This window comes from Carcharodon carcharias, chromosome 19, assembly GCF_017639515.1.
Source record: "Carcharodon carcharias isolate sCarCar2 chromosome 19, sCarCar2.pri, whole genome shotgun sequence".
NCBI lineage: Eukaryota > Metazoa > Chordata > Chondrichthyes > Lamniformes > Lamnidae > Carcharodon > Carcharodon carcharias.
The window spans coordinates 84,973,532-84,996,877 of record NC_054485.1 but is presented as its reverse complement, the minus strand read 5'-3'; the positions used below and the strand labels follow the sequence as shown (position 1 = coordinate 84,996,877).

At 52.4% G+C, this 23,346-nt stretch overlaps 1 protein-coding gene across 3 annotated transcripts in view; it reads right to left on the bottom strand.

Annotated features, from left to right (window-relative positions):
* LOC121291462 (collagen alpha-1(V) chain-like) overlaps positions 1-23,346 on the bottom strand; it is a 339,607-nt gene that overhangs the window by 156,351 nt on the left and 159,910 nt on the right. For all 3 annotated transcript variants that reach the window (XM_041212673.1, XM_041212674.1, XM_041212675.1), the window contains 7 exons: positions 22,738-22,900; positions 18,884-19,015; positions 14,606-14,716; positions 13,037-13,162; positions 3,185-3,382; positions 909-962; positions 180-221 (listed from right to left, as the gene is read on the bottom strand). In XM_041212673.1, the coding sequence (XP_041068607.1) occupies positions 180-221; positions 909-962; positions 3,185-3,382; positions 13,037-13,162; positions 14,606-14,716; positions 18,884-19,015; positions 22,738-22,900 (826 nt within the window). The remainder of the gene's footprint in view (positions 1-179; positions 222-908; positions 963-3,184; positions 3,383-13,036; positions 13,163-14,605; positions 14,717-18,883; positions 19,016-22,737; positions 22,901-23,346) is intronic.

Sequence of the window (23,346 nt, the reverse complement as noted above, 5' to 3'; positions counted from 1 at the left end):
CTTTACTCAATAATGGAAGATTCATTCAGGTTGAAGGCAGTGGCAACATCACAGGGAAAATTCAGGTGGGGGTAAACATCTGAGTGGATGGTTCAGTGGGACAGAGATAATATCTGGCGGCACATGGAAGAGAATGATTTAGGGACTACACAACTCCTGAACCCAGTTCAGTCACTTACCGCAGGGCCTTCTGGACCAGGCGGACCTTCAACCAGCATCCCCTGTAAATAAACAGAGAGAATCAGAGTCAGATACAGGAGGGGGAGTGATTACCCTTCAAATAAACAGAGAGAGTCAGGTACAGGAGGGGGAGGGGAGGGGAGGGGAAGAGGAGGACCGGGAGAGAAGAGGAAGGGAGGGGAGGAGAGAAGAGGAGGAAGGGGAGATAGAGAGGAGAGAAAGAGGAGGGAGAGAGGAGAAGGGGAAGGGGAGAGAGGAGGAGGGGAAGGGGAGGGGGGAAGAGGAGGAGGGGAAGAGAGAGAGGAGTGAGATAGGAGCGAGAGAGAGTTGGGAAGAGGAGGACGGGAGAGGAGGAGGGAAGAGGAGGAAGGGGAGAGGAGGAGGGAAGAGAAGGAAGGGGAGAGGAGGAGGGAAGAGAAGGAAGGGGAGAGGAGGTGGCGGAGAAGAGGAGGAGGAGGAGAGGATGGAGAAAGAGAGGAAGGGGAGAGGAAGATGGGGAGAGAGAGAGAGGAGGTAGAGGAGGAATTGGAGGAGAGGGGGAGGGGAGGAGGGGTATGGGGAGGAGGGGGAGAGGAGGAGGGGGAGGGGAGAAGGGGAAGAGGAGGGGGAGAGGTGTTGGGTGAGAGAGGAGGTTCCCCTCTCCCGTTCGGGTAATCAGCCAGTTTCTCTCACAATAGCACAGATACACAGCCCTGGAGATGACAGACAGGACAGGGTCAGGTACTCACGGGCTCAACAACTGCAGGCTCCCCTTTCTCTCCCTTCAATCCGCTCAAAGCCATCTGAAAGAACAAAACACCAGTTCACAACCAAACACCTGATTCCCGTCTCAAACACCACAACCTCCTGTGGCGGGGCTGGAAGCTCAGACAGCGAGTGAACGCTCGCCAGAGCCACTGGGCTCTGGGCCTGTAGGGGAAGAGGCTGGGGAGGGGGTGGGGGGGGGGGGGGGGGTGGTGAGGCGTGGCGGGACTGAGGAGGTTGGGGGGTTTGAGGGGTGAGGGGGTGGGGGGGTTTGGGGGGTTGGGGGGTGGGAGGTGGGGGTTGGGGGGTTGGGGGGTGGGAGGTGGGGGTTGGGGGGTGGCGGGGAAGGGGGAGCGTCGATCCTGGCCTGGGAAAAACAGCTCATTCCCCTCCCAACTCAAAGCTATCGAATTGAGATACCAGTCCTGGGGGCCATGCAGAGAGCTGAGGTAGGCAAGGGCTGTCATGACCTTGTGACACGGCTGATGATTACAAACCCCCCCTGGGAAGGTTTCTGGCTGACAATGATTGGCGATTGACAGCAGAATGTACAGGCAATCACTGGGGCAAATCACCCTTTTGTCTCGATCTGCTCGTCATGGGGGCAGCAGGGGGAGTGGTGGGGGCATTGGGGGGTTGCGGTCGGGTGTGGTTGCAGTCAGGGGAGTTGTGGTTGCGGGGGTTGCGGTGGGGGCAGGGTGGGTGGTTCCTCTCTGTTGTGTTCTATTATACGTCAATAACTTACCTGCCCAGTAAACAGTGCCTGATGCTTCACCATCCCCAATCCCCTACTACCTGCACTCTGCGCCCCCCCCACCCCGCACCCCCCCAGACCCACATCATGGCAAGATTACGGCAGTTTCTGGTAGAGGATGAACCGAAGAGCGAGCATTGGAAGTGGCGCCGTTACCAGAGACGGCTTCGCCAAGAACAAGACGTCATGTGGAACGGAACACAACGTCACTATAAGGAACTAATGGACGGCATCGGTCAAATGCGAGATGGCGCCCAGCTTCCAAGGGGCACACATTCTGACATTTTATCTACAGGGAGCTGGCACTGGCAGGCTGGTGCCATGACACGGATTGATAGAAGTGATCGATGGTATCACTGAATGAGAGATAGCATCGCTCGGATCAAAGCGGAGCTCCGGAGAGCTGAACATCACATCAGCAAAGATGCAATATCAATGCCTAGGAAATGGAATCATAGATTAACAGGAAGTGTGCAAATGCTTGGCAGAACAGGAGATGACATCACGGCAGCAGGAGATGACATCACCGCAGCTGGAGATGACATCACAGCAGCAGGACTTGACATCTCCACCGAAAGGTATGACATCACAGCAGCAAATGATTTCTATGCAGCAGGAAATGACATCACCACAGCAGATGACATCACCACCGCTGATGATGTCACCACAGCAGGAGATGACATCACCGCAGCTGGAGATGACATCACTGCAGCAAGAGATGATATCACCGCAGCAGGAGATGATGTGACATTACCACAGACAGCAAGGAAGGCGTCAGGAAGGGTTGCAGGGTGGCTGAAGTTGCGAGAGTGAAAAACCAATGAGGAAATAACAGTAGAGAGACAACGAAAAAACACAAGGAGGTGACCGCATTGTATGGGAGCAGCACAGGTTGACACCTTGGGGGGAACAGAAGACGAATGTGAAGAAACAGAACATAAAGGGGCTTCAGAGATGTCATGTAAAGAGACCAGGAGATAATGTGTACACAGCCAAGAGGCAACATATATAGAGATCAGGAGACAATATGTACAGACCAGGAGACAACATGTGCATAGACCAGAAGACGACATGCACACAGACCAGGGGATAACGTGTACACAGACCAGGAGACAACATGTACACAGACCAGGAGACAACATGTACACAGACCAGGAGACAACATGTACACAGACCAGGAGACAAGACGTACACAGACCAGGAGACAACGTGTACAGAGACCAGGAGACAACGTGTACACAGACCAGGAGACAATGTGTACACAGACCAGGAGACAAGATGTACACAGACCAGGAGACAATGTGTACACAGGCCAGAAGACAGTGTGTACACAGGCCAGGAGACAGTGTGTACACAGACCAGGAGAAATATGTGCACGGAACAGGGCAGGGGATGTCAACATTGGAGTAGATACAACCAATGACATACAATTAACAGGGAAGGGCAGGTTTCCAGTGAAACATTGAGAGGTGAGGGGGCTGTATTGAGGTTCTTCTGGTCACTTACTCCTTCTGTGTACACCTCGGTCTCAACAGGAAGTCCTGGACCAATCTCTGTGGGCAAAGGGTCCTCGTAATAATCTCTGTAAACGTAGTCGTAATCATAGCTGGGGTCACCAGGGTCAACGTCTTCTCCGGTAAAGTACTCCTTGGCGGGCCCCAGGTCTCCATCGGGTGGGGGAGTGGTGGTGTCTACCTGCTCCTGCTGCCGAGGAGCAAAGAGAAGCGAGAGCAGTGGTTAGGGTTAGTGAAGCAATCCGCACCGAGCCTAATGCTCCTGCGCCAGATGATCATGGCTCAGTATCTCCCCGGGTAAACCCATTACCTATCTGTAGCTGGTCATCTCTTGGCAGTCCATGTGCTGGCCTAGGCAGAGAGCGGCCATGGGAGTGTGGGCTGGTGGGGGGGGTGAGGGGTTTGGAGGTGGGGAGCACGGTTTACCAAAGAAATACTTAGCCATGATCATGCTACCGGTTACTGCCGCCTGGCAGAGCTGGGGGGGGTGGGGGTGATGGCTGTGGGTGAGCCAGGCACCGAGCCTGAACACTCACCCACGGGCACGGTCTGATACACCAGTCACAGGCTGCTCGTTCCTTATAGAAGTCTGGTGGGAGGAACCAGCGTCAGTAACTGAGGGTGAGTAAGTAAGGCATACGAATTCAGTGCGGGAGTTCAGAGCTTGCATCTCACTCGCTGCACCGAGGGTTCCTGGAACGAGGGGGCTGTCCTCTGTTAAGAGCTCGAGGAAACTAGGTCGATGTTCCCTGGCATTAGAGGACTGAGAGGTGATCTCACTGAAATATAGAAATTTCTTAAGGGGCTTGACAGGATAGGTGCCAGGAAAAATGTTTCCCTCCCCCCACCCCCGGCTGGAGAATCTAGAACACGGGGGCACCATCTCAGGATAAGAGGTCGGCCATTTAGGGCTGAGGTGAGAGGTAATTTCTTCACTCAAAGGATTAGGAATCTTTGGAATTTTCTACCACAGAGAGTTACGGATGCTCCATCGTTGAGCACATTGAAGACAAAGGTTGATAGGTTTTTGGGGCAGGGAATAAGGGATATTGAGGTTGGTACAGGAATGTGGAGCTGAGGCAGAAGATCAGCCATGATCTTATTGAATGGCAGAAGAGACTCGAGGGGCCCATTGGCCTTATCCGGTGTTTAATCTTCTTGCAAGTCACATAAGCCACTGTGGGAAACAAACTGTGCCTCTGGGCAACCCAACCACACTCTTCGTCTTCTGTTTGTAAATTTTTGTCTTTGTGCATGTGTGTTTGAATTTTATGATCGTTAAAGTATGAGATATAAGAGCTGGGGAATGGCACCCAGGCCCCTTGTAGGGATTCACTGTCCTATCAAACACTCCCAGGGTAGATACAGCACGGGTTAGATCCAGAGTAAAGCTCCCTCTACACTGTCCCATCAAACACTCCCAGGACAGGTACAGCACAGGGTTAGATACAGAGTAAAGCTCCCCCTACACTGTCCCCATCAAACACTCCCAGGACAGGTACAGCACGGGGTTAGATACAGAGTAAAACTCCCTCTACACTGTCCCCATCAAACACTCCCAGGACAGGTACAGCACGGGTTAGATACAGTGTAAAGCTTCCTCTACACTGTCCCATCAAACACTCCCAGGACAGGTACAGCACAGGTTAGATAGAGAGTAAAGCTCCCTCTACACTGTCCCCATCAAACACTCCCAGGACAGGTACAGCACAGGTTAGATACAGAGTAAAGCTCCCTCTACACTGTCCCCATCAAACACTCCCAGGACAGGTACAGCACAGGTTAGATACAGAGTAAAGCTTCCTCTACACTGTCCCATCAAACACTCCCAGGACAGGTACAGCACAGGTTAGATACAGAGTAAAGCTTCCTTTACACTGTCCCATCAAACACTCCCAGGGCAATTACAGCATGGGTTAGATACAGAGTAAAGCTCCCTCTACACTGTCCCATCAAACACTCCCAGTGCAGGTACAGCACAGGGTTAGATTAAATGGCTCAGAAGTGTACTCTTTGCTAGCTTCTGCTATTCTAAACTCTGCCAGCCTGAGCTCAATCCCACTATACACAGATATAGGTAAGACTGTGCATGTGTGCTTGGGTGCGCATCTGTATGTCTTGTATATGTGTGTGTGTGTTTATGCATGTGTGTGTGTGTGTGAATATGTTTGTGTGTGTGTATGTATGTGTTTGTGTGCATGTATGTGCACGTGTGTATGTAACTGTGTGTCTATATGTGTGTATACATGTGTGTGTATGTATATGTATATGTGGTGTGTGTATATGTACATGTGTACACATTTATTTCTAAGCTTCCCCCTGCCCCTGTGTGTGTAGAGATGAATAGGTCCTGATTTTGTTACCCATTGGCCAGTTTGTACATTGCTGATGGAGCTCTGTATTCTGCACTGTACCTGTGAGTGTTCTCTACTGTCATATAGATTGCTACTGTATTGGAGAACCAGTTCCCAGCCCACTATAACCTCTCACTGAGCAGGCCCACTCTATCCTGGCAGTCCATCAACCGCCCCTCCTGCATTCCCAGCCCCATCAGCGCTCAGTCCATGCTAATATCCCCCATTGGGCACGATTGTAACACCAGTCATCCCAATTCTCCACAATCCTCTCCCTAACCCCAACCACAGCTCACTTCACCATTAGAAACCCCTCTGATCCAGCTGACATCTCTACTAACTGCACCCCTGCCAGCCCATCCTGTGTTCATATAACCAATTTTGGGACCCTGCTCACCACCCTTACCACCTCTACACAACTCCATGTGAACTGTCTGGGGATCTTCACTGCTGCGATGGCATTCTATGAATACAAGTTGTCCAATTATTTATAGGCACAAATGATTCAGAAATCCCCAGCCTCTCTATGAAGACAACTCAGGGCTTGACGCTGTGAAAGGCTGGTTAGAATCTAGTCTGTGGCTGGTTGGGGTGTAGCGTGTGGCTGGTTGGGGTGTAGTCTTTGGCTGGTTGGGGTGTAGTGTGTGGCTGGTTGGGGTGTAGTGTGTGTCTGGTTGGAGTGTAGTGTGTGGCTCGGTTGGGTGTAGTGTGTGTCTGGTTGGGGTGTAGTGTGTGGCTGGGTGGGGTGTAGTGTGTGTCTGGTTGAGGTGTAGTGTGTGGCTGGTTGGGGTGTAGCGTGTGGCTGGTTGGGGTGTAGTGTGTGTCTGGTTGGGGTGTAGTGTGTGTCTGGTTGGAGTGTAGTGTGTGTCTGGTTGGGGTGTAGTGTGTGTCTGGTTGGGGTGTAGTGTGTGTCTGGTTGGAGTGTAGTGTGTGGCTGGGTGGGGTGTAGTGTGTGTCTGGGTGGGTTGTAGTGTGTGTCTGGTTGGGGTGTAGTGTGTGGCTGGGTGGGGTGTAGTGTGTGGCTGGGTGGGGTGTAGTGTGTGTCTGGTTGGGGTGTAGTGTGTGTCTGGTTGGAGTGTTGTGTGTGTCTGGTTGGGGTGTAGTGTGTGTCTGGTTGGGGTGTAGTGTGTGTCTGGTTGGAGTGTAGTGTGTGTCTGGTTGGGGTGTAGTGTGTGTCTGGTTGGAGTGTAGTGTGTGTCTGGTTGGGGTGTAGTGTGTGTCTGGTTGGAGTGTAGTGTGTGTCTGGTTGGGGTGTAGTGTGTGTCTGGTTGGGGTGTAGTGTGTGTCTGGTTGGGGTGGCACCCGTCGGTTAACTGTGATAGAATTGATGCCACTTCTGATGAGCGTGGGCTGAGTGATTGTCCTCTTCAGCCTGAGAGCATATTTGGGGTTAAGTAGAAATTCCAGCACAGAAACCTGCCACTTGGTCCAAATGCTGGTGTTCAGACTCCAAATGAGCCTCCTCCACCCCTTCCTCTTCCTCTCACCCCATCAACACATCCTTCTAATCCTTTCTCCCTCATGGGTGTTTCCACCTTCCTCTTAGAAATATCTGTGCAATGCTCCTCAGCCATTCTCTGTGGGAGCGAGTGTCACATTCTCCCTGGGGAAAGAAGTGTCTCCTGAATTCCCTGTTGGATTTATTAGCGACTCTCTTATGTTGATAACCCCCTAGTTCTGGTCTCCTCAGTAAGTGGAAAGACCATCTCCACCCCTAACATTTCAAACCCTTTCACAATCTAAGAAACCTCTGTCTCTCCTGGAGGAAAGAATTCCCGATGCCTCAGGCTTTCCTAATCATTATAACCTCTCAACTCTGGTATTTTCCTTGGGTATCTTTCCTTTGCACCCACTCTAGTGCCTGTATCCCCTCTTTATAAAATGGAGACCAGAGCGGTGCTCCAGGCGTGGTCTAACCAAGATTCAGCACATGTTTGACAGGTGTATTCGGTAGGCTGAGGAGAGAGGGTGGGGTTACACGACCAGCACTCGGGTGGGGCACCAGTTGGCATCTCTGCACTTGGTTCCTCCATGATGGTTCCTGCAGGGCATCTCCGTTCAGGCTGAAGGAAGCAGAAGTAGTTACTTACATACAGGCAAACGTGGCCAATGCCATTCAGTCAATGCCAAGGTGTGCTATTGCCATTCAGTGATTTGGAGGCACCTACTCAAAGGTGGCTCATTGGCCTCATTCTCTCAGCGGTGGGGGAGTGCGGGAGGGGTGGGGGGGGGGTTACACCTCTACAAGGCATCCCTGCCCCCAGGCCAATGTTCTTCTTTCCCTTTCTCACTAACCTACTGGTGCTCCCCATGGGTCGCCTCATCCAAGTGACCATTCTACACAGTTGACAGCAAGTGACAGCATGCTGCTCAGCTACAGAGTGCCTCACAGTGTGCGAGAATCAACAGGAAGAACCCCAGGACAATATTTCATCTCCCCCTCCCGTAACCCAGCAATGCTGCACCTTGTCAGCACCATGATTCAGCCCAGTTCTTCCTGCCCTCTGCCTTCAGGGACGAAATCTTCCCCCCGCTTGACATCAGGGTGGATTGTATCGCTGGCAATCAGGTCAAAGGGGACTCGGACACATGCCATTGGCAGGCAGTCACTGAGGAGGCAGACACACACATATGTAGCATTGATACTGGACACAAACACACCCATACACCATTGGCATTTAATCTCTGAGGCTCTGTACACAGGGGAAGAGGAGTTGCTTATATTGGAAAAGGCAGATTGAAATCTTAAAAGGTCTCCCATGGGATTTACTTAACTTTGTTCTTCTCTCTCGAATCTAACACAACGGACAGTGGTCAAAAACTTCATCCCGTCTTTAATCACCACGTCCTCAACTGTGATTATTGGAAAAGTCACAGTGTATGGGACAGGAACAGCACAGCACAACTTTAATTTAGGACCAGCCAACGCAGTACCTGTCCTGGGAGTGTTTGATGGGACAGTGTAGAGGGAGCTTTACTCTGTATCTAACCCCGTGTTGTACCTGCCCTGGGAGTGTTTGATGGGGACAGTGTAGAAAGAGCTTTACTCTGTATCTGACCCCGTGCTGTACCTGTCCTGGGAGTGTTTGATGGAACAGTGTAGAGGGAGCTTTACTCTGTATCTAACCCCGTGCTGTACCTGCCCTGGGGGTGTTTGGTGGGACAGTGTAGAGGGAGGTTTACTCTTTATCTAAGCCATGCTGTATCTGGGATGGGAGTTTTTTTTCATTCAAGGGACGTGTGCTTTGTTGGCTAGGCCAGCATTTATTGTCCATTCCTAGTTGCCCTTGAGAAGGTGGCGATGAGCTGCCTTCTTGAATGCTGCAGTCCATGTGGTATAGGTACACCCAATGTGCTGCTAGGAATAGTGATTATATTTCGAAGTCTAGATGGTGAGTGATTGGAGGGGAACTTCCAGATGCTGGTGTTCCCATCTATCTGCTGTTCTTGTCCTTCTAGATGGTGGATGTCGTGAGTTTGGAAGGTGCTGTCGAAGGAGACTTGGTGAGTGTCTGCAGTACATCTTGTAAATGGTACACACTGCTGCCACTGTGCGTCAGTGGTGGAGGGAATGAATGTTTGTGGATGGGGTGCCAATCAAGCAGACTGCTTTTGTCCTGGATGGTGTCAAGCTTCTTGAGTGTTGTTGGAGCTGCAATCATCCAGGCAAGTGGAGAGGACTCCACCACACTCCTGACTTGTGTCTTGTAGATGGTGAACAGGCTCTGGGGGGATCAGGAGGGAGCTGTACTTTTTATCTAACCTGTGCTGTACCAGCCCTGGGAGTGTTTGGTGGGACAGTGTAGAGGGAGCTTTACTCTGTATCTAACCCCATGCTGTACCTGTCCTGGGAGTGTTTCAGGACAAAGCGGAGGGGGATTAAAATGTGAATCCTGGAGATGGGCCGTGTTGTGGGAGTGTTACACCTAGTCGACCTCTGACTCTTCCTGATCATCAAGCAGTTCAAAGTGTAAAGGGGAACTCTTCCATTCCGAGTTTCACAATTTGTCATCTCACTCATTTCTGATTGGTTGACTGACACTGATGGAGAGTGTGGATTCCAGGAAAGAACTTAGGTTGGAAAAATCCCATTCCGCAGGACAGCCTTTCGGATAAAACATCTTTGGAAAGAAGCCAGTGCACAGGGGCTTCTGCTAACATTCTCCTGTGACTGTCGTGGATTTTGTGGGGGACAGACTGCGACATCAGAATCAACCAATTTAAGAATCAATGCACTGACTGTTGAGCGTCAGTCCTGTCAAGACCGAAACCTCCAAAAGGACGAGTATTTCCCCACACTCTTTCCAATCCCTGGATTTTCCAGGCTGGTCAACAGGTTGGTCCAGGGTTTCAGCTTGGTCTGAGCCAGCTCCCTAAAATTATATCAGGTAATCTTTGAGCTCAGTTACTACATCGGGCCTGGCTGGTTTTGAGAAATAGCCAAGTCAGCAAAGTTCTCCCTTGGCTTAAAAATCAGATAATAAAGCCCTCGAGAGCAGTTTGGTGCAGTGAGTTCCCCCTATGACCCATTGCCCCCCCCCACCCACCTTCCCCCATTCCCTAACCTCCCCTCCCCCTCACACCTTGCCTCTGTCAGCTGGTTAGCTGGTCCATTCTGTGCGGTGCAGTCTGCCCTCACATACTTTCCCCTCACCCGACAGTCACAAGCTCATGGCACAACAGCAAGACGCGGCTCAAAGCGGAATAGCCACCCTTCCAATGAAAGAACATCTCATACTGTAGTCGTGGAAACTAAAGAGAGGGATAATATGACAGCAGGTCGGAGAAAGGAGCCGGGAAACTGTCCAGTCATCTGTTCCAGGCCCGTCCGCAGGGCAGCGTTGCACCAGGATGCCCATCAAATGGCAGCCAAACGCTTACAATGAGCAAACCCAACCACTCCTACCTCCAGGTGACCATAGCAACCTGCTCTCATTGCCCCTCCCCAATAGGACCAGGAGCTTCCTACCTCCAGGTGACCATAGCAACCAGCCGTGGCTACCGTGGACAATTTTTCATTCATTTACTTTTTATTTGTTCATGGGATGTGGGTATCGCTGGCTCAGCTAGCATTTATTAATTTTTAAGAGTCAATGACATTGCTGCGGGTCTGGAGTCACATGTAGGCCAGACCGGGTAAGGATGGCAGAGTTCCTTCCCTAAAAGGCATTAGTGAACCAGATGCGTTTTTACGACAATCAGCAATGTTTGTCAATGGTTATCATCAGACTGTTAATTTTTTATTCAATTCAAATTTCACCATCTGCTGTGGTGGGATTCAAACCCGGGTCCCCAGAGCATTACCCTGGGTCTCTGGAATACTAGTCCAGTGACAATACCACTATGCCACCGCCTGTAGATGTCATAGGTCAAGGGGGTTGGTTACATTGGCCTTTGATGGAACCCAGAGATTAAGATTCCGCTATCCCTCTCTCTCCCGCACGTAGAGAATTAACGCAGGTCATTTCCCCTAAACTGTCATTGGGCACATGTCCAGAGCATGAAGTTGGACACAAGTGGATTTGGGAAATACGTTGTGTTGCAGGGGGTTGTTCTATGATGGGTTAAGGCACAACACTGTAAATCTGTTATCCATCCATCTTTCTAGTAGTGTCCAACTTTAGCAGCGGGGGCCAGAAAAGTTGCATTGTCCAGGCGTAGACTCCCTCTGCCCAATTGGGTAAACCCAATTTATTCTTCCACTCCTGCTCTGTGGTGGGGTGAGTGGCTGGGCGGGTCTTCTGGCGCAGCGTGTGGCATCCTTCCTGGGCCTTGGTAAAAGAGGAAGACACGTTCACAACGCAGCCAAACAGGTTGGTTATCAACCTGTAAATCCTTCCCAGTGCACCTACAGCAGGCAGTAAGAGAGATAGGGTCTCCTGGTCAGTCACGCATGATGCGGAGTAGTGCTCCCTCAAGCTGCGGCCTCTGGTGACAGGCTAGCAACCGGTTCCAGGCAAAAACCAGATAGGGTAACAGACATAAGCATGTGCTTCGTCTGCTTCGTGCACCACTAGTTGCAGGAAAGCCTCCAAGTCACGTTCTGTGGGCTTTTGGTGATGGTGATGGGAGTCGGGCCCGCCTGGAATATCCTGACAATAACGTCTTTGACGGTCGTGGAAATCTGGATCTCCCGCAAAAAAGCTTGTCGATGGGCGGTCAGCTGAAATTTTCCGGATGGGGACTGGCGGAGTTTTGGTTGGTCAGGGTGGCAAAGAATAAGGGGCGAAGGCTGGCAAATGGAGTTGAGGTGCAGATCAGCCATGGTGTTGGGTGTCAGCCTTGGCTCCCCGTTGGCTGTTATCGCCCAGCATTTCTGTTGCATGCCATGGTTTTAGAAGGGATTGGCCATGTTGGAAACAGCCAATTGGCTGACCCAAGCAAAATGGCCACACCCTCTGCGTGCGTCATGAGACTCGAGGCTAAGAGGCCAAGGGCAAATCCTCAGAAGGTAGGAAGAGGCCATTCATCCCCTCCAAGCTCTTCGCCATTCAATGCGTTTTGTGGCTGAGCTGTGTCTTAACTCCATCCACCCACCTTGGTTCTGCAATACCCTTATCAAACAAAAATCTATCACTCTCATCTCTGACTCCCTCAAGCCTCGTCAGCTTTGTTGGGGAGGGGGCTCCAGACTTCAATGACCCTTTGTATGAAGAAGTGCTTCCTGAGTGGCCTGGCACTTCCCCTTGTTCTGGATTCACCCGAGGAAATAGTTTCTCTCTCTCTCTCTCCCTACCCTGTCACATCCTTTAAATTATCTCAAATACGCTAGCCCTCAATCTTCAAAACTGAGGGGGGAATACGAGCCCAGTTTATGCAACCTGTCATCATGATGTATCCCTTTAGGCCTGACATCATGTTGGTCCCTGGTTTTCTGTTTATACTTTCTTGGGTTTTGGGCATTGCCAGCATTTCTTGCCCATCCCTAATTGCCCTGGAACTGAATGGCTTGCTCAGCCAAATTCAGAGGGCAGTTAAAAGTCAACCACATTGCTGTGGGTCTGGAGTCAAGTGTGGGCCAGACCAGGTAAGGACGGCAGATTTCCTTCCCTAAAGGGACATTAGTGACCCCGATGGGTTTTTACAACAATCGATGATGGCATTTCATGGTCACCGTCACTGAGACTAGCTTTATATTCCAGATTTATTAATTGAATTGAAATTCCAACAGCTGACGTGGTGGGATTTAAACCCGTGTCCCCTCTGTAGTACAAATCCATTGACCTTGCCACTGCACCACCATCTCCACCCAATGGGCCGTGACTAGAGGACTGCAGTTATCAGCAACCTAAATGTTGTCAAGTGTTTAATTTTTCACCAAATGACTTGGAGCCAGGAAACGCAAAATGTTGCATCTCCTTTCGGGGGGCGCTCCCTTCGTTCCAACCCCAACAAGGCTCAGTCCAGTTTGGGCTTAACAGCTGCTCACGTCCTACCACCTCTCCGAGGCAGTGGTGAGAAAAGGTGGCGAGCGCGGGCAGCTGTGTTACCTTGGTCATGTCACTCTCGATGATTTGTGGGACGTCCTCTGTGACTGGCACGTCACCGTAGTCCTGCCCGGCCGCAGGGGTCTCAACGGGGATCTCCTCTTCGTAGAGAGCTGGGTCTACCGGATCCTACACCGGATCGTAACGGGAGAAGAGTGCGTTAGCGGCTTAAGCGTCCCCAGGGCCGGGAATGGAGAGAGAGAGAGAGGTCAAACAGCGGAAGAGAAGCGGTGCCATGAGGCCCATTATCACGGGGATAAATGGGATCGCCAGAGCAGGATGGAGGTGAAAGATGGTGCGAGAGACGGAGAGAATGAGCGGGTGGAACGAGAGGATGAAGAGGAGGAGGAGAGAGATGACGGCATTATCCGGGATCTTTCCACAGTGGGTGGAGAGGAAAGATCGGGATAATGGCCCTCTTTGTTGGTTGTGTTTCTACCTGTTGAAACCCCCTCAGCCGGCTCTTCTGCTGGACGGTTTTGGCAGCGGCCTTGGTTGCGGCTGCAGCAGGTCTAGGCTTGACCGCGGGGTTCCGGGCAGCGGCCAACTTGACGGGGGCAGGCTTCGGGAGGGGCGCCTTTTTCGGGGGGGCCACATTGGCCTTGGACACTTTGGCCTTCGGCTTGGTGGGGCTGCTCACCGCCTGCTTCCGTCCGTTGGCTTTACCTTTCTGGAAGATGGTGATGAGAGAAATGGGATGATGGAAGCCATGGAAAAGACAGGGAGAGAGAGAGAGAGAGAAAATGGACATGACCAATGGCATGAAATGAAATGGTGCAACACATGACCACTATGAGGAATCCTCAAAGTCCACTGACCTTGTGGGGCGAGCACCAAGTCTGAACACCGATAAGACCATTGCCGCTGCTAACCCCTCATTGTAAACCACTCTTACCCTTCATCAAAACCCAAACAGCACCCTTGTCAATGGCAGTTGTTGCGTTCAGCCATCTTCTATTGGGTTGCTGTCCCGATAGCCTGAGTTCACCTTTTGTGCTGTGAAGAAACTGCCCCGGTGACGATTCCGCATTTGCCTCGGGGATTCTCCCTTTCCCATGGCTGGACCTTAATGAATGGCTCAGCAGTAACTTCACACCGGGCTGTGTGTGCGCGCCCGCACCGGGCCAACTAGACAAATCTCTTTCTGTCTGCCACACTCACGGATGGTCTCAGTCCCTCACTGACACGTTCAAACAGCTTCAGTCTCGCTTTCTCTGTCTCTTTCCCTCTCCCCCCCTCTCTCTCTCATACACACCGACCATCCATCTGTTTTGTCTCGGTCTCTGTTCTACACTCACTGTATCTCTACACCCTCACACCCCCCCCATCCCCACCCCTTCCTGTGCCCATGCGCACTTCCAATCCACCACCCCCCCTCTCACCCTCCCGTTTCCCCCTCCATGAAGTCTTATGAACATCATGACTTGGTGCTCTGGACGAACCCTGAAACATGGAAGCAATTGATGATGGTAAGCAGCAATGGCAGCAGCTGACAGGAGACAAGTCAGGACACACAACACCTTGGACACACACAGGCACATGCCCGGCCCACTGCCCTCCTTTTTTTTTTACCTGCCCTGGATCAGCACTTCCAACAATTCCATCAGTCACTGGCATGGTGGGCGGAGCAAGTGTCTGAAACTCCGCGTAATAATCATAATACTCGTAGTCTTCGTCATAGTACTATGAGTGAGAGAGACAGCAAAAAAAAACACACAGAAACAAAAAAAAACCAGCAGAATCTGTTAAAGCAGCCGAAATTAAGAGATTTTCACAAATTTCTGTTCATGTTGGGTAATAAGAATGTATACTTCAGTTATTTAAACAAGTAAGAAGGGACCGGTCACTGCTGACTACACAGAAGTGGACAGACCTGCTCCCTCATCGTTCTAAATGATAAAGAGAACCTCCGATGTACATAGGGTCTGATCGTTCCACATTTCACTTCAAGGTCCACTCGAAGTTCTTGAGAATGGTCACCAGTGACTCAGCAGAATTGGTCATTTTTTTCCATATTCGTTCATGGGATGTGGGTGTTGCTGGCTGGGCCGGCATTTATTGCCCATCCCTAGTTGCCCTTGAGAAGGTGGTGGTGAGCTGCCTTCTTGAACCGTTGCAGTCCATGTGGTGTAGGTACACCCACAGTGCTGTTAGGGAGGGAGTTCCAGGATTTTGACCCAGCGACAGTGAAGGAACGGCGATATGTTTCCAAGTCAGGATGGTGAGTGACTTGAAGGGGAACTTCCAGGTGGTGGTGTTCCCATGTATCTGCTGCTCTTGTCCTTCTAGGTGGTAGAGGTCGTGGGCTTGGGAGGTGCTGTTGAAGGAGAGTTGGTGAGTTCCTTCAGGGCACCTTGTAGATGGTACACACTGCTGCTATTGTGTGTCAGTGGTGGAGGGAGTGAATGTTTGTGGGCAGGGGGTGCCAATCAAGCGGGCTGCGTTGTCCTGGATGGTGTCAGGCCTCATGAGTGTTGTGGGAGCTGCACTCATCCAGGTGAGTGGAGAGTATTCCATCACACTCCTGACTTGTGCCTTGGAGATGGTGGACAGGTTTGGGGAGTCAGGAGGTGAGTTATTTGCCACAGAACTCCCAGCATCTGACCTACTCTTGTAGCCACAGTATTTATATGGCTTGTCCAGTTCAGTTTCTGGTCAATGGTAACCCCCAGGATGATAGTGGGGGATTCAGCAATAGTAACGCTGCTGAGTGTGAATGGGAGATGGTTGTTGGTCCAACCAGAATTGATCTGCAGGAGACTTGGAGGAACTGCTCCCCGCTGGCTGCTCAAGGTCCCACTGGGACTGCTTGATGACGGCGCTGCTGGGCAAGGGTCTGGGCAACAGGGGGTCTGGTCCGGGAGTGACCTTTGACACTTCAAACACTGGCCCATGGGAACAACGCACTGGCACAGAAACAAACCATGTGCCTGCTCGGGTTCTCCTATTCAGCTCTGGTCAAACCAGAGGCCCTGCCTCAGAACAAAAGTCAGCTTAAAAATCTCATCCCGAGTTCCGAAATCTATCACTGTCATTTCCAACACGTTGTTTTGAGAGAGTCCAGAACACCATCATTGTGGGGGGGGGGGGGGGCAGTTAGAGAAAACGTTGCTTTTAAGTGAAGTTTATTTTGTGCGGCGTGTCCCTTGGACAAGGCCCGTCATCGGTGCTCCGGGCATGGAGTGAGGGGCAGTGATCTCAGAGGGCGCAACATGAACAAAAACCACCAGAGAGGAATCTCTTAATTTGCCGTGTGTAATCACAGACTGGGGCACGGAGCTGCGTTACATTCTTCGTTAATGCCCTTAACGAGGGTGGCGGGGGCAGGGGTTACAAAAGCAGGCGTAAAATCGACATCCGCATGGTGGGTGTAGCTGCAGGAGGGGGGAACGCTTGTGTTCATCTCTGTCAGTTTAGCATAGAGGCCACAGCTTCGCCTGTGGGTAAGGGGTGGGGATGGGAGGCTGGCGGGGCAGGGGAGCCTGCGCTGTCCTACCGTTCCCCTCCCCGCTCACTGGTCCTCTATGTCGGTCAGCGTGTTTGACGCCTGACTTGGCCCTGCCACCCACACAGCGTGTCCGGCTGCCCCGCGCGGTGATCAAGGGGACAGTAGGTCCCGGTCTACCAGCTCAGGAAGCCAAGGAAAGATCCATTGAACGTCAAAAGGTGGAGCCACTCATGCAGTGGAACGGACCGGATCCCCTAAAGGAATGGGTGGGCGTGGGCCAAGGGTGGGATTGCTGGGGGAGGTGGGGAGGGGGAGTGTTGCAGGAGAGCGGGTGGGCGATGCCTCCCAAGATGGAATAGCCAGACAAAGGTCATCTCTTGGGAGAACCTTGCATGTGAAGGAGCTCCAGGCCCAGCGTGGGCGGCACTGTAGCCTGGCACAAGTAAAAGGGTTTCAGAAGGTGGGGGGGAGGGGCAATCACCATAGAGTGGGGGGGAGGGGGCGTTGGCGAGGGGGTGGGGGGGTTACCTTCTCCAAATCACACTGATGGCAGCCAGCCAGCCCTGGACCGTCGTCCCTTTCGGTGCCCTCTTGAAGAGGAGAGGTTTCAGGGGAGGGTCCAAAGGATAAAGCTGGAGGGGAGAAGGTGTCCTGACTCTTCTTCCGCTGCCAAGTGAGAGGCGGGCACAGGCAGTGTGTGGTGACAGGTTTGATCCCAGTTCTCCAGATGGGACTGACATGGGATCAGGGAGGGGAAATTAGGTGGGAGAGGGGTGGAGAGAGGGGGGGGAGGGCGGAAATCAGCCCCAATTTACCCTGCCTGATGTTGAGTCCCAGTGGAGACTAACATCGAGGGGCAGTGGTGGGGGGCAGTGCGGGTTGGAAGAAAAGATTTGCATTTATATAGTATTTTACAAATCTACCAGATGTCTTAGGGCATTTTATAGCCAATTAAGTGTTTTTTTTTAAGTGTAGTCACTGCTGGGATGTAGAAAACATGGCAGCAGATTTGTGCACAGCAAGATCCCACAGACAGTGATGTGACGACAGCCAGGTGATCCCTTTAATTTTGAGGGATAAATATTAGTCAGGAGAGCGGGCATACCTCCCCCTCCCCGCTCTCCTGTGACAAGGTGCCAAAGTGGGATCTTTTATGAGCACCCGAGTGGGCCTCGGTTGAACGGCTGGTCCGAAAGACAGCACCTCGGGGTGGCGCAGCACTCCCTCGGTACTGCGCTGGAGTGTCAGCCTTGATTTTTTTTTTTCTGTGTGTGCACTCAAGCCGTCGTGTGGGACTCGGAAAAGCCTGGCGTCGCACCCCCACCCCCACCCCCACCCCGCCCCGCCCCCCAATACGCCAAAGGGTTGGGTTAAAATTGCCTCTGTAGGAAGGAGCGAGGCAGAGAGTGGGGTTTGGTGGAAGGTTCAGGGTGGTGGCGGTGGTGGGGTTGAAGACGGAGCGGGGAGCTAAACTGACTCGTGCAGAAATGAACGTCTGCTGGGGAGCGCAAGCAATGAACCCAACTTGTTATAACATCACGTCCAGGAATGCCAACTTAACGGGCGGACTCAAACGCACAAAGAATTTCTTCCCCCTCCTCCCCAACAACACACCCACACCTGCCTCCTCCCCCCCGCCCCCCCCACCACCAACCAGCCCCTCCAATAGGGCACTGGGCATTGTCCGGGCCTGGGCCAACGGCAGGCTGGAACGGTGCCGCGTCAATATAACAGCTTAGGAGAGAGGCCCAAAGGTTAGGCGGGATCGCTGTCGAATTCACAGGCTCCTCTCTGCTTGTTAATTCGACTGGTGTTAAGCGGCATCCCGGGGGCGGGGGGGGGGGGGGGGGGTGTCGGTTAAAGAGGCTGAAACTACGCAAGAGAGAATGTGTTAGCAGAGTCACGGGCACTCGGGGTGGCCCTTTTATCATGGACCCCCAAAAGGGGTTGTGGTCCCTGCGAGAGAGTCCATGGCAACAGCAAAAGCAAAAAAAAAAACAAAAATTTTTTTTTCCTGACCAACCTGGGGTATTTAACTCTGAGGATGTGGCCAACGCTACCAAAGTCAGTATTTAGTGCCCATCTCTCATGGTCCGGAGAAGGTTACAACCAAGTGTTTTTCCTTCATTCAGGGGACACCAGAGACCCAGTTAGGTTTCAATCTTTCATTTAAAATTTCCCAGACTGGATCTTGGAAACGGTCGACGCCACAGGCAGGATTTGAACTTGGGTCTCTGGGTCTGCTGGTCCGGTGACATACCCACAACCGGCGCCCCCACGCGCGGGTCAGTCCCTGATTCCAATGGCCAGGGACTCATCAGCCCTGTGACCCATAGTGCGCGTAAGGTTGCAGTGGGCGGGGGGGGGTGGGGTGGGGTTGGAAGGCTCTCTCGCACACTTACATACTCCTTCTCGCTGGGTTCCTGACTCTGGGGGTAGTCCGGGAGCGGGGTGTCGCAGTCCGGACTGTAGTGCTGGCAATAGTCGTAGGCAGCTCGGGGGTCCGAGGAAATCAGCAGCTGCTGGATGTCACCCTGAGGAAGAGACGGAGAGAAAGTGCATTAGGAGAGGCTGTGAAAGAGGGAAAAGGACCTCTGGGCCTCCTGGAATTAAACAGTCAGCGCTTCAGACACCACCATTCCCCACCCCATCCCCAGCAATGGTCTAGGGAAGGGCACAGCAAGCTGCGGCTCTTTAATATCTCATGTGCGGCTCCCAACCTTTCCCAGTTAGATCACATTATCACTTAGAGTCTAAAAAAAAACCCAATTAAGTGAAGAAAAGTAAGAGCTGTGTTTTTTATTGTGGGGGGTGGAAGGGGAGTCGTTACGCTGACTTTTACAATTTCAATGATTACCTTAAGAAAAACAACAGGGCACTCGAAATAAACCTGTTGGAGTGGCACAGCTACACCACAGCCCTAGGGACACTCAGGGACCTCCCCCCGGCTCTGTGGGGCCTCCGTAACGTAGACAATTGCGGCAGCCCTGCTGTGCGAACAGCAAGATCCCAGGAACAGCAGTCGTGGAATGAAACGATGCAGAAGGGGGCCATTCGGCCCATTGTGCCTGTGCCCGCTCTTTGGTTCAGTTTTCCAGTTGGTCTCATTCTTGCCCGCAGCCCACCCTGCTCCTTCCCCATCGCCTGGCAAATGTTTTCCCTCCAAGGATTTATCGAGAGTGGGAAGTGAGCAGGATCTTTAACTTTCCTTTATTCGTTCACAGGATGTGGGCGTCGCTGGCTGGGCCAGCATTTATTGCCCATCCCTAATTGCCCCTTGAGAAGGTGGGGGTGAGCTGCCTTCTTGAACCGCTGCAGTCTATGTGGTGTAGGTACACCCACCGTGCTGTTAGAGAGGGATTTCCAGGATTTTGACCCAGTGACAGTGAAGGAACGGCCGATATATTTCCAAGTCAGGATGGTGTGTGGCTTGGAGGAGAACTTCCAGGTGGTGGTGTTCCCATGTATCTGCTGCCCTTGTCCTTCTAGATGGTAGCGGTCATGGGTTTGGAAGCTGCTGCCTAAGGAGCCTTGGTGAGTTCCGGCAGTGCATCTTGTAGATGGTACACACTGCGGCTACTGTGCGTTGCAGGTGGAGGGAATGAATGTTTGTGGATGTTGTGCCGGTCAAGCGGGCTGCTTTGTCCTGGATGGTGTTGAGCTTCTTGAGTGTTGTTGGAGCTGCACTCATCCAGGCAAGTGGGGAATATTCCATCACACTCCTGACTTTTGTAGACGTTGGACAGGTTTTGGGGAGTCAGGAGGTGAGTTACTCGCTGCAGGATTCCCAGCCTCTGACCTGCTCTTGTAGCCACAGTATTTATATGGCTAGTCCAGTTCAGTTTCTGGTCAATGGTAACTCCCAGGATGTTGATAGTGGGGGAATCCAGCGATGTTAAAGGGACACCTTTATGAGGGTTAAGGAGAGTGGCAGGGAGGGAAAGGCAGAGGAGGATGATGGGCAGGTGAGGGAGTCGGTGGGTGGTAAGAAAGGGGGAAAGAAGAGGAAGATACAGGTGAAGTGAGGGGCAGGGAGGAGGGGGAAAGGTGAAGAGTGGAGAGAGAGAGATAGGGAGGGTTGTGGAGGAGGGGTGTGGAGGAGGGGAAAGAGTGTGAGGGGAGAGGGAGATGAGTGAGGGGAGAGGACGAGGAAGAAGACGGTGAAGGGGGGGGTAAGGTGAGGGAGGGATGGGGAAGACTGGGGAAAGTGAGGGTTGGCGATGTGACTGGGACGGCAGGTGGGAGAGGGAACGTGAAGTGGATGGATGAAGTGAGAGTGAAAAGGAGGGGAGGAGGAGGGAAGGTGGGAGAAGGAGGAGATGAGGGGCTGGGAAGGTGAGGGAGAGCCACGGGAAGGAGGAGGGGAAATAGGAGGTGGAGGTGAGTGGGGAGCAGGCCAGGAGGGAAGGTATGATGGGGAGGGGGTAGGTAGGGAGGGAGGTAGGAGGAGAAAGTGAGGTTTGAGGGGAGGTGGAAAAGGTGGGAGGGGTCAGAGGTGAGAGGTGGAGGAGAGGGGGAGGGGAGGGGGTGTGGGTGGAGGGGTGTTATGTCTGGTTTGAAAGGCCAACACTTCATGTCCCAAGCAGTCTCTGTATGCAGCGAGCAACCGGTTATCACATGGGCAGTGCCTCCCTGGCAGCCCCCCTCTGGCCCTCGGAAGCTGCTTCACTCCTTCCAAGAGGTGGATTAATTAGCCGATTAATCGCCGGCTCTGACACCCCATGGCAGGGACTGGGAGCCAAGAAGCAGCGGGGAGCAGGATTTCAGGGGATGACCTCCATTCGATGCCAGACAAATCACCTCACAGTTTGGGGCCTTTCCCTCCCGCTCAACACACAACAACCTCTTCCCACTAATCCCCTGCGCATTCTGGCAGTGAATCCCAGAATCCGAGCTTCCAGGACTGAGTTGGCAGGGAGATCAGCCTGGGCCATCTCCCGGGAACACCCCTGCCCCGGCCTGCATCCCCCACACCACCCTGCCCCCGCACCCCCTCTCCCCCACTCTGCTCAGTGGGGCGACAAACCTGCTTCCAGACAAAGCCAGGCTCCCATACGAGGGGCCTGTCTGACCCCAGCGACCCACAGTTGTCATGGTACAGCGGTTCCGTGTTTTCATGCAGGGCTAGGCTTCAGCGTGGCACTGACACTGACGTCAGTCCACCAGCCACTGTTCCTTCTGCCAGGGAATCCTGCAGGAGTGGCTGCTGATTCCCTCAGGCCCTCAGAGTCCTGGGATTTTCCTCCTCTGGTGGAGCCAAGCCAAGGAGCAGGGCCAGGCTCCGGCCTACAGCCTGTATCCGAGAGTTGGGGGGGCTTCAGCTGTGACACAGCTCCAACTGCAAGGATCAGCCTCAGTGTTAAATCGCAAACCTGTCCTGGGAGTGTTTGATGGGGACAGTGTAGAGGGAGTTTTACTCTGTATCTAACCCCGTGCTGTACCTGTCCTGGGAGTGTTTGATAGGGACAGTGTAGAGGGAGCTTTACTCTGTATCTAACTCCGTGCTGTACCTGTCCTGGGAGTGTTTGACGGGGACAGTGTAGAGGGAGTTTTACTCTGTATCTAACCCCGTGCTGTACCTGTCCTGGGAGTGTTGATACGGACAGTGTAGAGGGAGATTTACTCTGTATCTAACCCCGCGCTGTACCTGCCCTGAGTGCGTTTGATGGGACAGTGTAGAGGCAGCTTTACTCTGTATCTAACCCTGTGCTGTACCTGTCCTGGGAGTGTTTGATGGGGACAGTGTAGAGGGAGCTTTACTCTGTATCTAACCCCGTGCTGTACCTGTCCTGGGAGTGTTTGATGGGACAGTGTAGAGGGAGCTTTACTCTGTATCTAACCCCGTGCTGTACCTGTCCTGGGAGTGTTTGATGGGGACAGTGTAGAGGGAGATTTACTCTGTATCTAACCCCATGCTGTACCTGTCCTGAGAGTGTTTGATGGGACAGTGTAGAGGGAGCTTTACTCTGTATCTAACTCCGTGCTGTACCTGTCCTGGGAGTGTTTGATGGAGACAGTGTAGAGGGAACTTTACTCTGTATCTAACCCCGTGCTGTACCTGTCCTGGGAGTGCTTGATGGGACAGTGTAGAGGGAGCTTTACTCTGTCTCTAACCCAATACTGTACCTGTGTTCATTATCCCATTACTGTTAAAGTGTCTGTCATGGTTCTGGCATTTCAGCATTATACAAGTACATGGCTTTGAAAAGACTTGGGGCTGTGAAAGGTACAATAGAAAGAAGGCTTCACATTTTACCTCAAAGACTTCTTCATCGAGAATCCTGGTTCCAAACACCACAATTCCCTTGGTGTCAATGATGGGTTTGTTACTTCGGAGCAGGGGTTTGGTCACAGTTTTCTTGCAGTCAAAAATCATGGTGATCTTCTTCCTCTGCACACTGATAGCGAGTCGATGCCACCTGCAAGAGGGAGAGTTACAAAACACAAGGTGGGTAAGGGAGAGAGAGAAAGAGAAAGACCATAACATGGGTTAGGGAGAGAAACAGAGAGAAAACACAAGATGGGTCAGAGAGAAAGAGAGAGAGAGAGAGAGAAACCATAAGGTGGGTCAGAGAGAGTGAAAACACAAGGCGGGTCAGAGAGAGAGAGAAACACAAGGTGGGTCAGAGAGAGAGAGAAACACAAGGCGGGTCAGAGAGAGAGAGAAACACAAGGCGGGTCAGAGAGAGAGAGAAACACAAGGTGGGTCAGAGAGAGAGAGAAACACAAGGTGGGTCAGAGAGAGTGAAAACACAAGGTGGGTCAGAGAGAGAGAAACACAAGGTGGGTCAGAGAGAGTGAAAACACAAGGTGGGTCAGAGAGAGAGAGAAACACAAGGTGGGTCACAGAGAGAGAGAGAAAACA